Source organism: Rhipicephalus microplus, chromosome 5 (genome assembly GCF_043290135.1).
Source record: "Rhipicephalus microplus isolate Deutch F79 chromosome 5, USDA_Rmic, whole genome shotgun sequence".
Taxonomy (NCBI): domain Eukaryota; kingdom Metazoa; phylum Arthropoda; class Arachnida; order Ixodida; family Ixodidae; genus Rhipicephalus; species Rhipicephalus microplus.
The window spans coordinates 25,048,831-25,063,714 of record NC_134704.1 but is presented as its reverse complement, the minus strand read 5'-3'; the positions used below and the strand labels follow the sequence as shown (position 1 = coordinate 25,063,714).

Here is a 14,884-nt window from a genome sequence, read left to right as displayed (position 1 = left end):
GAGGTGCGGGTAGAGGAAGTACCAGCAGTCGAAAGGCCGCCGATGGTGCGACCGCTGCGCGTCTCCATCGAGGTATGGGGGTCGTCCAGCTCCACCGATAATGTTACGAGTAACTTCTTAACGCTACAAGTAACGCGCAGCACTTGAAGGGACTTGACAACCGCCCAGAACACGACACAACTTCACTAATTGAAAGATTGTATGTCGCATTGGCTCAAACCAACCATATTATTTTGATGAGAGGTAGATTTACATTTTTATTTCTTCGTTGAAAGTCTGGAAAAATGACCTGTGGCATCTCGGGTAGATACAATGTACTAGGTCGCATTATCGTTGATTGTTTTACACAGTGACAATTTTTTGTTGGTATTAAATTATTGTTCGTTTCTTTATATTGAAAGATATTACCCCATAAAAATGTACATATAGGCCTGCATAGTAGTAAGCATTGGAGTGGTGCTGCCTTTGCATGACGTAATGATTGCATGCTCGTCAGCGTGCCTGGAGCAACATTTAAGCGTGCTCGTGCAACTGTGCCTTGCTACCTATGCTTCATTGCAGAAATGACGTGCACTGCTACTTGGCACGGCCATGCGCATGTGAACTGGTATTTTCAATGACTTGGCTGGGCTCGTGTATTGAAAGAGTAACGAGACCAGGACAAGCGACCCATGACACAGGCGCAGGCAACCTTGGGTGTGGGCGCTCGCAACATGGTTCAAATACAGAGGTGTAAAATGCCACATCATGTCATTGTAACAGTTTATTTTCAAAAATAGTTGAACATCTAGAAATAAAAGCGGATAGTTACAGGAACTCCTGCAAAATCAGAACGATGACACCTTTAAAAAATCTTGAGAAGGGCTGGGTGACATCGCTATCAATTCTCAAAGTTGGTGTAGGAAAGGTACATCTGTCTTGGCAGCCTTTCAGGTAACAAGAAAAAAAAAATACTGCTTGTAAGATAACTACATGCTTTTGGGAACTACTGCAGCTACAAAACTACGGATGGTGAACTTTCTGTTGTGCTGTAAAAAGAATTAGACCAAGAAAAAAAATCGTTGTTGGTCTCTTTGTTCTTATGCAGCTTTAAATTCGAGGACCCCTGCCCAGGCTTTGAGGAAACTCGTGTTTTCACAGATCCCGTCTCTTGTGAACTGTTTTGGTCAACCGCAATTTCACTGTACTTTGCATGTGCACCTGAAAGGCGTACAGTGTCCAACTGCAATCGAGGCTGTAAGCATCACTTGAAAAGATGTCACATGGTCACGAAGATGTGTAAAAATCCATTTATTCACAGTGATAGAGGAAGGAGGCACCATGCAGAATTTATGTGCATCAATCTGGGCATTGCACAAGTGTAGGAATGTATTTTTTTCAAGCCTTTTTTCTTCATACGCATACTTTACAAGCGACCTACACATGAAGGAGCGGCATTGATAGTGTCGTTTTGAGAGGGGGCGGCTCATCTGTGTTTTACAGCGTTAACTCTGCATAGAACTGACTTCATCGTAGCTTCCAAACCCACTGTGTGGGAGACAAAATACTGCCAATGAGCCAAGTGGCACAGATGCTTCCTATCATCACTGGTTGCGGCTATGTTTAGTAGGTTTACGAATGTTTGCATTTTCCAGGTTACTTAAAACCCTAGCTGGCAACAGTACAGCTGAATACCCTAGCCATATAGTCTTTTACACATCAATTGGTTGCATGTTTTGATGACTGGCAGATCTATGGCACAGAAAAGCAGCTGGTTGCATATATTGCAATAGATTCACTTGAGCTGGCTTGCATTATTTTGAGCATAGCTTCCTGGAAAGTTGTGCATGTTTATCAGGCAGCTAATCACTAGTTTTCTACAATATATACACACACTAAAGTTGATTCTAGATAAATTCCACGCAGCTTAGAAAGACATGTAAGGTGCAACAAAATTTGGATACCACGCAGCAGCACTCTCGCATTCGTTACATTTCCTCTGTGTTTCTCGTACTCATATGGTGGTTTCGGAACGTTACACCACACACATAAATCAATCGAAACATTCCCTATTCGACTAAAATCCCACTTGGGAAGCTCACTCTCTAAGAGAAGCCGCTTCTTTTTTATTTTCACAACTGCACCACGTTGCAAACCAGCCACCCGTAAGACAGCGACATGGAATTTTGACCCCCCAAGAAGGATAGGCCCTACATGCGACTCACCGGGCTTTTTGAAAGTCTCACACCACCTGAGAGATGCAGCACTGGATATATCACCAACACTTTTTTCATAAGATCGACAGCTGTCATATTTGCAGCAGTACTTAAGTCAATTTCGCTACGTAAGGCAGCCGGATCGTTCCATCAGCACCCACTCAAAGCAGGTGGTTCAGACATTGACCTAGCACCTAACGCACACTTCGATGATCCCGATGCACGAGGCACATACGAGAGCACAAGCAGTTCGTCAGGTTTGTGCCATTTAACCGCGCTCTAGCCTATCACAAGAAAAAGACTCGCCGTATGAGCAGGCCCACGAAGGCACTGCCAATGAGCCAGATCGCCGCATTGTATGCCATGCGCAGATTGTCTCCCGAGCTCACTCTTGCCGTACGATTTCCCGTGCCCGTCTCCTCGGCCAGTGCAGCGAGTGGCTGTTGTTGCTGGGCGAGGCGCTCGGCACGCTGCGCCAGGATTCGTGCCGCTGCAAGTCGCCGCTTCACCATGTCTGGTGTGTCCTCGGTAGTGCTTCTGATCACCGAATCCGACTGGGTGGCCCGAACTGTAGTGGATGTGTCACTAGTGACACTGCTGCTAGCATTTGTCGCTTTCTTGTCTGCATTAGCCGATGGCTGCCCTTTGCTGTTGGAGTCATTTGGCTGTGGTAGAGTCACCGATGTTGTTGTCTGCTCAATGGAATTGCTTTCGCTAGTCCTGGCTGTGCCGGGCTTCTCACTGGCATCCTAAAAAACAGGGATGAAAATATTAGCATGCATGTGGCACAAGATTTGCTGGAGGTACTTTTCTCGAGTTAAGGCAGACATGCCTTTGGCCACTGCAATCCAACCTCTCTCAGTTTATCTTAATTTAAATTTCCTCGCATAAATGAAATAGAAAAGTACTTACTACAAAACAATGCATGCCCATCTGCTGCTGTCGGGGGGACACTCTTTCATAAATGGTAGTTTTGACATTATTTCACGCTCCAGCTAGAATACAGTGTACTTATCACAAAAAATGGAAACCAGAATGTTGACAAAAATGACCTTGTGCCTAATTTTCTCTGTGAGCTTTTTGATCCTCGCTAAGTAAGTAATACACAGAAGACATGGAGTTAGAGCTTGCATGTGTGAACCGATGCAGCTATGTGGATTCCTTTCAGTGTCTGGCCTCATTGGAAGCTAGCTCCATGTGTATAGATTAACCCTAAATATTCTTAAATGTGCCTTTACTCAAGACTCTGCTTTGATTAAAGAAAGTCTATGGCAGTGCTACCTCTCTGCAGAAATCCTTGAGAACGCTGTGTCGCCTTCAGTCGCGCAGCGCCGTTGCACTCAACTTGGTCCATTGAAGGGGCAACTTCTACTGGAGGATTGCTTGAGAATATGGGGGAAAGTTTATTCAAGTGGGACATGCATGTGTATTGCTGTGTTGGAGAAAAACACATGCTCCAAAAGTGTTCTAGGACTAAACACCAAATGCTCATAGCAACCAGGAGATGTGAACACGATGGCAGGTGCTGCATTACAGCAGTTTAATGTGATAACACATACAGAAAAATTACGATCATTTGAGGTTTGCGAGCTGAAAGCGGCAACATAAAGACTTCAGCATAGTAAGAAGGCATCTTTGACAAGTCATACACCTACTTTTGCGACGCTGCCTGTTGTTAGGGGCATGCGAATGTTTCAAAATTTCGGTAACTGGATTGAATAGGGTTCTGTTTGATTCGGTTTCTTGACCAAATAGCAGCCATTTGTCAATACAAATACTTTTTAACAATGAAGAAATAATTTTAGAATGCCAACCGTACCAAACAAGTACAAGATTGGTGCAAAAAGTATGACAAAATCAATTCCCATCGGTATATTATAGGCATAATACGTGAAAGGTTACATATAATGCAGCATTAAGTAAGATAGAAAATTGGGCGAGTCGGTGCAGATTCATTGTGACTAACATAGCGGAAGTGGACACGTGTACACTTTCATTCTATGTCTAGGTCTTCGTGCTGTTAGCCACAATAGATCATGCAGCATGCCACTAGGCTCGAGTAGCCTGACTTCATTGGGTACTAGCATTTCCGATGGAGGCGGAAATGTTGTAGGCCCGTGTACTCAGATTTGGGTGCACGTTAAAGAACCCCAGGTGGTCAAAATTTCCGGAGCCCTCCACTACAGCGTCTCTCATAATCAAATGGTGGTTTTGGGACGTTAAACCTCACAAATCAATCAATCAATTCATTGGGTACTACTGTATACAATCCGGCTGCAACACAATTTTCCATTTTTCTGCGCTGTCCTCTGGCATTTTGCTAGGGTTTTAGTATAGGCCGAGAGAATTGGTTTTGCTAATATGAAGGCCTTCGAAACCAGGAAGCGTTTCTGAGACTTCCGCTCGGGGAAGGGTGCATGCACCATAGCATCATGGAAAAGGCCGGTTATCAGTGGTGCTCTCAAATGAGCTTTGCAGGTAAGAACCATCTGCCCATTGGTTCCTGATGATTTATACATGCTTTTTAACACTGAAAGTGCGAGTACTAGGATGTGCACGTAACATTATGTTAAATATAGACATGGCCATGCAACACTTCAAAACCATTCAGAGTGTATTTGACTGTCGATTTAATTTACTTCTGATGCTGTTTTTCTTTTTTCTTTGTTTTTGCAGTTTCAAAAATAGCTCTGCACACCGGTATCTGCTGTGGCTTATAGTGACAGCATTCTATTGAAGTACAATTGCGTTAGACTCAATGCAGCTGTACACCTAGGGCGTTGGAGGCATTTGCACATTCAAACTTTGCTGGTTGCCGTGTGTGAGGTCAGTAGCCCCTACAGATTTTATGGCAATCCACCGTCACAACTGGACAAGAGCATCTACAGCACTTGTTGCATTTTGAGAAAGATTTATGGCAAAGGGAGACAGATAGAATGCTCTTTCGGCGTAGTTTTACAATAGGTAACAGTTTATAAGTAAACTATGGCACTGAAAGAGAGCAGGTTTACGATAAAAGGAAGAAGTCTTGTCAGTAATTGCAAAGATCGTCACAACTGATAAAATTTTAAGGATATTTCATTCTGCAGCAGTAAGAGGTCAAATAGACTGTGCACCTGACCTTGAACATGATCTGCGTTGCCTGCTCCCTTGCCTCCTTGTCGGCGGCAGTGTCATGTGGTTCTTGTGAGTGTTCCTTGAGCAGCTTGGCTATTGGGCCACAGCTGGGGCAGCTCCATGTTTGTGATCTGGAACAAGTATGAGGATCTCGCACAAGCCACTGGTTGAGTTCCTGGCTCAGCCTAGCTCATGCAGACTAAGCTACTATTTTCACTCGTACATTCCTCCCTAAGCCAGCTCGCTATGCCCTGCAGGGTAATGATTTAATGCGAGCTGATGCCGACAATTTTTCTATGTTGTTAAAACTGTCATACTTGGAAATAAAAAAAAAATCTGGTCGTCAAACTCTTATCCACACAATGTCACAACCGGCACTGTCATCACCACCATTATTAATCTGTTTGATATCCACAAGAGGGTGAAATAATATGCTCACAACTTTCCAATTTCACTCTCTGACTAAGTTCTTTCGTGTTCCCAACTGTATTTGTTTTCTCTCGACCAATGGTAAAACTACGGTGGCCCAACAGTTATCTGCTCTGTGCATTACATGGCCTGAAAATCTCATCCTCTTGCACAAACATAATGTTTGCCATCCCCGTTTGCTCTCTCACTAGTGCTGTCACATCTGTAACAAGTTATGCCTGACACTGCTTATTCTGGGGCCTGCTTGCGTGTTACTCAGCTTATCGAGCTACTTCCAAGCACAAATGCCACACTGACAACAGTAACAGCTGTTGTATCTGTTAAACAGAGAGGCCATGTGATGAAAGGACCCTAGCCCAACCTCAGGTTTTGAAGAGAGACAGGGGATCAGACCCAAACATCTGGTCGATCACTGGCATTATCAGAACTGGTCGAATAAGTGCTCCTAGCTGTTGCTTGTGTTTTTCGCTCCTTAGTTATCTTCGTTTGCAACACGACGTGCTGAAGTGACAATTTCAGTGGACAACGTATAACATTTACAGAACAAGGAGAGTAAATTTAGCTAGGTCTTACTTTTTTGCGAGCAGCTTCCGTTCAATGGAACTATAGTCCAGAGAACCGATCGCACCACTTCCATGAGTTGGCATGAAACCGATGATGGCCAGCAGGGCCGTTCGTACTGTAATGTCACAGGAAAAATAAGCGGACATTGATAACTAGGAAGATAGACTTGGGAGCGATCAGTGTTTCAGTGAGGAATGTTGCAGACTCTAGCGCACGTTAAAGCTCATTAAGGGTAATTGACTGGATTCAGTCACGAATACACTTGTTCAGTTGAGGGGAAGAAGGGAAGACAGAAAATTAGGCGGGCCGATGAGATTAAAAAGTTCGCAGGTATAACGTGGCAGCATACAGCACAAGGCCGGGATTGACGGATCACGGGAGAGGCCTTTGGGAGTGGGCGTAGTCAGGCTGATGATGATGATGATTGCATTCTCTATTATTTTTTTTTATGTTGACCCTCAGCACACACTTAATACAGTGAATTCTGACAAGCAGTGCATGGTTTCCTAGATTGAAGCGACTCCTCGCACTACAACAAGATGGTGTTGTCAAAATTTCTTTTTGCGGAATTTAAGATACTATGCACTGCCCCATCATTCAATACCTGTAAAGCTTTTCTGCATGCAGAAAGAATGATTAGTGCTACTGACATGAACAACTAAGTGTGTTTAAACAAAATGGCTGATGACTGGCAATACAGCAGGCAAATTTGCACTTCCCCAAACACACTACATACAACATGAGAAGAAAAAGCGTAAAAGCAAGGGTGTACTCACAAGACCATGACGGCTGCCATGATTCGGGATGGTGACCTGAGATGCTTAGGCAAATCTTCTTGTTGATCTCAAAGCGTCCGTTAGGCTAGCATGAAAAGAGAAGAGACCTTGGACGGGCAGCACCATACTACGGAGCCATTAGCTCAAAATTGGCAACACAAAGCAAAACCAGCACTCAAGTTTTCTATGGGTAAGTCTTCTACAACAGCAGAAATGGCGTATTCAAATCAATGTTAAAGAACGGGCAAACCATAAATGTGCAGCCAGACCATACATACACCAGGTGATTTATCATACGGTTAGTCAACACATGAAATCCCTAGTTTTTACATAAGTGTAAAATGCGACAGATAATCAGTGACAGAAACTAAGCCAATTAATAAATTTGTTCTAGTCATATTTCTTCCACAACGAGAGCACACATTCATCCTTCATTTTGGCAAGGCGCGCATTAAGATTTCATTTAGTTGTTGCCACATGGCAATCAGGTATTCTCAGGCTGATTAACTAGGCGCAGTCAAGGCAGTGGGCAGACAATGATAACGGTGTTACCGTCAAAAGAATGATGCTCGGTGGCTTCATGGGATAGTCTGGGGGAAGGATTACGCGGCCATGGTAGATACCTCCTTCAAACTCGGAGTCCGGCGGCCCGCGCACAGTAAAGTGCCACTCAAACAGATTATCCTGCGATGATCATAGACAAATTTCAGTATGAGGATATGCCTAGAATACAGCAAAGGGAAGCACTTCCTTACATCCAATGGTTGCGCAAAGTATTCTTCCGTCGCTTCACGGAGTTCCTGGGCCTCTCGCATAAGACGCTTCACAGCTGCAAACAATCGGGGCCACAGCGAGCATTCACTCGAAGAGTCGTAGTGTATAATGCCGCTTAAAAACGCTCAGAGGATAGCTCACCTGGGCTGCGGAGATTGTACTGCCCCTCCATAACAAGCAGCTGAGTGTATCGACGTTCACACCCTCGAATTTGACAATCCTGAAACTTGACCAAGCGTGATCTACTGGAAAAGCATTGTCAATTAGCACAAGGAACTAGACGCGACAGCGATCGCGTCTGCACACAGTTGCCATGTAAACATGAAAACCTGACGTGGCTGGTACTGCCGACCGCACTGCCGACACGCAAAGAAAATACCGCATATCTAGAGAGATGATTGGCTCTTTGCGAGCTTTAAACCCATACGTACAAACAGCTCGTTGGCTGTGAGGCAAATGCGGTTGATGACGACTAGCACAGCGAACGGTGCGAAAGTCCTTGTACACCTTCCACATCTGTCGCACAGACAGGCAGGATCTGAAAATCGCAGTGCAGGTATGTACTACAGCGGTACAGCTGGTACAGCCTGAGATTGCAGGTGTTTCGTGCCACCATAACAAAAATATTGAATCGTTTCCCCCAGTAGAAGAAGTCACCGCCAGAGGCGCCTCATGACAGAATGCTTCAAGAAAGTTCAAAACTATTTCTGATAGTATAGGTGTTCTGTGACGTAGCCGCGACGCGGTGTTTTTATTCACAGCGGAAGCAAGCAAGTTGACCGTGTGATGAGTGTATTAACTTTTGACCAGACCGTCGAAACAAGGCAGAAAATGGAGGATTCATGTTTGCTGCGATAAACACGCGGTGACTTTAGCGCAGAAGCCTGAACTTGCGTGCCTGAGGAACTGTCGCGAGGAAACAAATTTGTGCTTTGAACAAGGGGATAAAAGTACACATTGTGCCTTGCGTACACAAATCAAAGACTTCGCTTGAAAGTTAATCAGTGGTGTCGTACAGACATGTTAGACCGGCGCTTCGTGATTTTGTTCGGCAGCCAGACAGGCACTGCTCAAGACGTGGCTGAAAGAATCGGCAGAAAAGCGAGGCGGTACATGTTTCGCGTGACGGTCCTGGCCATGGACGATTATCCTCTACCAGAGCTAATCAAGGAAAAATTAGTTCTGTTCGTGTGCGCTACTACGGGACAAGGCGAGGAACCCGATAATATGAAGCATTTTTGGTCGTTCCTTCTGCGAAAAAGCCTGCCTCCAAACTCACTCAACGCAATTAGTCATTCGGTGGTTGGCCTGGGAGACTCGTCTTACTTGAAGTTTAACTTTGCCGCAAAACGGCTGCATAGACGCCTAGTACAGCTAGGTTCCCACTGCCTGCACGAACCCCTATATGCTGATGAGCAGCATGAGTTGGGAACTGATGGAATGATAGATCCATGGCTGGAAGAATTCTGGAAGGTCGTTATGACCTTGTATCCCCTACCTCCCAATTGCCTGCCTCTCAGCGAGGAGCTCTTGCCAGCGCCCAAGTACAGGGTTGCGTGTGACACGACGTGTGCAGATCAGTACACCACCTGCCAGCCTGACATTGTTCGGGAGAAACTGTTTCATGCCACTGTGGTCTCCAATCAGCGAGTCACCGATGCCGAACACTTTCAGGATGTGCGTCTTATTAAACTTGACATTCAAGGTTGGTTGCTTCTCTTCGACCATTTTTGCTGACAGTGACGGTCTGCATATTTGACCTCGAGAGAGTGTCTACTTTCTCCTGTTTCTCACGCAAAACGTGTTGTCTTCTCATTGTAATAAGTGCATCTTCTCTCATTGCTCGTCAACCTTAGTGGCATAGATGATTTGTTGATATTGTAAGCACCACAGGTAAAGATTGAGATAAGCTTAGTGAACTTCTATGCATAGGTATCTCAGGTGTTCATATATCCGGGGATTTTACCAGGAACTCAATCGTACTTAACAACAAAGCGTACAGCAAATATCAACATTTGGTGATTCCAACACGTAGTGCCAAATGCTAAAGTAGCAATTAAAGTTGCTGCAAAAGTTTGAAATGAAAGTGATGGATCATGTTAAAGTCGCATACGAGGGTTTAGCTAAGGCTTTGAAGTGTTTATACCTCAGTACTCGGTGTCTGGAAATGATATATTGCCTACCAACCACCAAGCTTTGACATGAAGCAAACATAGTGGTATGATATTTTAGTTCGATATCGTAGAATATGTGTCTATTCATTCACAGACTTTCCATGCAGTAGACCTGTCGCGTGCTGTGCTGGTCTTTTGATGCTCAGTCAATCTGATTCCTACCTTCCTTCATGTTAACAGGCTCTCAAATCACATTCGAACCCGGTGACGTAGTGGTAGTCTACCCAGAGAACTGTGAAGAGGACGCCGATGAGTTTTTCAGACTATTCAGCAACTACAAACCCACCTCATATTTGACATTTGCTCCAACTGAAGAGGGCACATCACTGCCCCATTGTTTGTCAAAACAAGTATCACTCGGTGAATGCGTTCAGAAGTATTTTGACCTCACAAGCATCCCAAAGAGGTAATTTTCAAGATAAATTGTTGGCATCAACTTTTCAAATGCTAGTACCCTAAGACATGATAGTGCCCTTTGCGATAATGTCGATGACGACTGTCTCAATTTGTCTGCCACTTGAGGCTTTGCTCCAGGCAAACCTAGAGAAAGATTATCCCATTCTTTGCCAAGGTAATCTCGGTTTTGCTGTGGGAAATGTGGGATAACTTGAATGTACAGATCCCATCTTATTGCATGTAGGGCAAAGCACCAAGAAGTGACATTCTACTTAGCTGTTAGTCATTGGCAGCTGTACATAATAACCAGGAAACTTAAGTCGTTTTGTTCTTTTCATTGAGAATACCTATGTAACACAAAAATATTTTGTCATTTGCTCTGGCTAAATAAAACGATAAGGTTTGCGCCATCAGATACTTAGTCGTCGTATTCACCGTGCGGCAGTATCCGTCATTTTTGCTCATGTGAAGATTTTGCGGAAGCTGTAGAAATGTGGAACTGCTTTGCGAAGTTTACTGAATCTCGCTCCATTGCACAGGTCGTTCTTTGAACTCTTTTGGCACTTTGGTGAAGACACACTTGAGAAGGAGCGTCTCCGGGAGTTTAGCATGACTGCTGGTCAAGAAGACCTCGTGGACTACGTCATTCGGCCGCGGCGAACTGTACTGGAGGTGTTCGCCGACTTCCCTCACACCACGGCAAATGTGCCTCTGGCATACCTCTTTGATTTGATTCCACCCATTCGCCCACGCTCGTTTTCCATTGCCAATTCACTGCTGTGTCACCCAGGGCAGATTCACATTCTGGCGGCCATCGTAAACTTCCGCACCAAGCTGAAGAGGCCTCGCAGGTATGGTTACTATATATCTGCAAAAAGTAATTTAGGAGTACATGCAGAAGGGAGCTAATGCATGATCACTACAAGGCTGCTTTCTATGCTAAAAATGTACTAGTGATGAAGCAAGTCTAAATAGAGCAGTACGATCTGCTGCCATACAAAGAACTAGAGAGAAAATGAGAAAAAGTTCTTACTCATTTCCTCCATTGTTCGCTGTTGTGTTATGCTAGTTTACAAGCTCACTCAAATTTTGATGCTGTTTCTGCAACAGTAGGGGTGATTGAGCATAAGCAAACTAACTTTGCTATCTGATGCACAATATTAGTGTGATTGAATGAAACGTGCACTCTGCTGCTTCTGAAGTACGTCAAATTAAGAATGGAGTTGCCTGTCAAGTTTGGTGAGAACTTGTGGCAGCAATGTCGGCAGAAGGGCTGTTGTAAAAGTGTAGATGCCACTAAAGTTGCAGGGTGGGCCTGTTGATGATTCATAGCATCCAGAGGGATGGCACATCCAAGATGGGACAAACTGAGTAACGCATAAACAAACATACAAAGCAGAGTGTGTTTACCTGTGTCACTTGCTTTGTCCTGTCCTATATGCGTTGTACCTTTAGATGTAGATGTCACTGCTCACATTACCAGGGTGCTCCAACTCCCTGGTGTACTGGTGCTACGTGTAAGAGCACTCCTGTGGCGAATTTTTTTACCAGTGCTGGCCTTGCACGACGCCTACATTCAGGAGATGGTACACACCAACAAGTGTAGTAGTCTTTTCATGTTAGCGACAGGCTGCTGTGATTGAAGTACAAATATGAAAAGCAGTAAGTACAAAGTTTTTGCTCCCACGACTGACTTGAGGGTACGGTTTTTCATAACTGTGTTTCCGTTCATCCTATGCGGCATAAACATAGATCTCTTAAAACACTAACAGTAATTTTCCCTCTGTCACACAAATTGACCAAAGCTGCAGCGTAGCATTCACATCAGCCAAAAACTAACCACATTACATTTTATCCTCTTTCAGCAAAGCGCTTTTTCACCCATATTACGTGATGAAGCCCTTTCTTTCACTCTCCTCTCGACGACCTTGACTTTGGCACCTGCAAGCTTGACTACATTTCAGATCTGAAATAATATGCAGTCAAACCTTGATATGTAGAATATCAAAGGGATCATAAAATAGTTCTATGTACAGGTAATTCTATATATGAAGTATCTTATATAGGGTATCAAGAATATATTTAATGGCATCTTGCAACTGTTCGATATACACAATGATTCGTTATATGTGGGTCCTTTATATGCGTGTCTGACTGTGCGTTGAAGCAGCAATGTAATCCTGCAGGGGCCTTTGCACCACTTTCCTAGCCAGCCTTGATCCCTGCAGTCGGCCAAGTGTAATAATTGGCACGAAGAAGGGCAGCCTTCGGATGCCTCCTGACAATGCCCCTGCCATCATGGTAGGACCAGGCACTGGTTGTGCCCCATTCCGTGGAATGATCCAGGATCGTGCCCATAGAGGAATTGGCGAGAACCTTCTCTTTTTTGGCTCACGCAATGCGAAGGGGGACTTCTTCTTTAGAAAGGAATGGAACCAGCTCGTGGAAGGAGGACTGCTTGACCTGGTGACAGCGTTCTCTCGTGACCAGGAGCACAAAGTGTAAGTCAGCGATGCACATCAAAGCGAAATTAAGTGCAATAACAGACAACACTTGAAAAGAAGTAAATGGGACAGAGCACTAATTTCAGCTGGCATTTATCACCAGGGCTGTAACTCAGGGGGTTCTAACACCTCCAGAAATTTTTTCAGGTGTTAACGTTTTGGGTGATTCTTCAAGTATTTACACGCCTTCACATGGACACCCAGTTACCAAAGCTGGGGCTTGTGCATGTGCTACCTGCACAGCCGCCCTGCACATGGCAGGACACCTGCCGGAATTAAGCGGTCGGCCAAAGAGCGAATTGGCGACACTCATTTGCCCTCCACTTGCATGTGGCAGCTGTCCCACCACGTGCAGTGCGGCTGTTTGTGTATAATGTGTACATGCCCTTAGCCGTTCTACGCATAAACACCCACAGAAAAAAATTCCTGAGTAAAGGCCTGCTTACCACGTTGTACTAACGGAAGTTCTCGTGTTGCCTTCAAAACTGAAAAAAGCAAGGGTAGGGAGGGGTAATATTTTAGTTTAAATTAGTTATACTATTGTAGCTACTGAAGCTATTGTAACTGTAAGTGCATAAATTTTTTTAGATTTTTATTATTTATCACATTGCAGACTTCATTTGCAGTGATCTACATAAGAAGGCTCTAAACTGATTCTCTAAGAGCTAGAAATTAAACTCACTGATAGAGTATTCATGCACAGGACATGTATCTGATTGTAAGAGTTTGAGTGCACTGTATCTTTAGAACAGTTTTATTAAAATTCAGTTCACATTAAAAGGTCAGTTTGTTAAAGTGCAGTTTTTTGTCTGTATTCTTCTTTTTTAGGTACGTTCAGCATCGTATTGCCGAGCGTAAGGACAAGGTTATGAAACTGCTGCGCGATGGTGGAGTCGTGTACATCGCCGGCAATGCAAAGGACATGGTGCCCAGTGTGCGTGATGCTATTAAAGCTGCGCTGAAATCGGACTTTCACAGTGACAGAGATCCGGAGGAACTGCTGAAAGACCTTGAAAAGTCAAGGCGGCTACAGATAGAAGCCTGGTCTTAGCATTCTTTCAGTGCACAGATGTGTGGTTGCTCCAACTGCAGATGAACCAGAGTGTCGACAAAAGCATGTCACAATGATTTTTCGGCTTTGCCCCTAGGGCGTGCTGATGAAATCTACATGCACAATGTTCTCTGCCCAAGACGGACAGCTGACACACTTATAACCTGCTTTCCTTATGAAATATGCCTGAACTATATTGCATGCATATTAAATAATGAAAGCAGGTGATAAGTGTGTCACTTTGCTGTCTCTGACATTACATGAAAAAGAAGTGGTATATCTTTCAAGAGATATTGACATGTTAATGGACTGATTGCATGATGTCATGTTAGAAGAAATTACATCAATATTTTATATGATGATTTGTGCACATATTCTTGATGATAGAGAAAATAATTGTTAGGTTCAAATGAACGCTAGTCGCAACCTAAATGCCAGTCCCGTCATATGTGCTTCTTTTGTCTTCGTTGTTGGCGCTTTTTATATGTATGCTGTTAAGATGCCCCAAGTCACTTGAATCAAGGTATTGTATGTGTTGAACGATGGTGGCGCCTCAAGAAATGCTTTTATGATAAAGTTACAGACTCATCACTCATTTGTACACTATGTACCATAAGAAGTCTGTAACCCTGTAAATCTCTGAGTGAATTTGCATAACAGTTGTTGAGTGAGCTTTTTCTCGTTCGATATCACTTGAGCGCCTGCCACTTCTCTGAGCCACCTGTATGACAAAATTAAATAAAAAGGACCAGTTGTGGACAACGCTTAATTACATAAGATGTAGTGGGAGTATTTTACATATATTGAAGAACAGCATGTTGAAGGGTAACAAATATCTAATTGTACTGGATTAAAATACGGTTGTGACAAATATTTTACGACTAACTTGAAGAAGGCACTCACT

At 44.0% G+C, this 14,884-nt stretch overlaps 2 protein-coding genes across 4 annotated transcripts; one reads left to right on the top strand and one right to left on the bottom strand.

Moving 5' to 3' along the window:
* Window positions 1-2,004: 2,004 nt before the first annotated feature.
* LOC119174870 (ubiquitin-conjugating enzyme E2 J1) lies at window positions 2,005-8,426 on the bottom strand. Of its 3 annotated transcripts, none has more exons than XM_037425982.2 (8): window positions 8,287-8,426; window positions 7,997-8,100; window positions 7,837-7,910; window positions 7,634-7,765; window positions 7,082-7,166; window positions 6,315-6,420; window positions 5,317-5,443; window positions 2,005-2,944 (listed from the first exon to the last, which is right to left on the bottom strand). In XM_037425982.2, exons 2-8 carry the CDS (start codon window positions 8,025-8,027, stop codon window positions 2,483-2,485), a joined length of 1,017 nt encoding a protein of 338 aa, XP_037281879.2. In that variant the 5' UTR covers window positions 8,028-8,100; window positions 8,287-8,426; the 3' UTR covers window positions 2,005-2,482. The 3 variants fall into 3 exon arrangements, with proteins under 3 accessions (XP_037281879.2, XP_037281881.2, XP_037281878.2); XM_037425984.2 differs by having other exon boundaries at window positions 7,997-8,097; XM_037425981.2 differs by lacking the exon at window positions 8,287-8,426 and having other exon boundaries at window positions 7,997-8,173.
* Window positions 8,427-8,730: 304 nt separating this feature from the next.
* LOC119174869 (NADPH-dependent diflavin oxidoreductase 1) lies at window positions 8,731-14,297 on the top strand. Its single transcript, XM_037425980.2, has 5 exons — window positions 8,731-9,560; window positions 10,210-10,435; window positions 10,965-11,276; window positions 12,612-12,926; window positions 13,758-14,297. Exons 1-5 carry the CDS (start codon window positions 8,876-8,878, stop codon window positions 13,978-13,980), a joined length of 1,761 nt encoding a protein of 586 aa, XP_037281877.2. The 5' UTR covers window positions 8,731-8,875; the 3' UTR covers window positions 13,981-14,297.
* The last annotated feature ends 587 nt before the right edge of the window (window positions 14,298-14,884 follow it).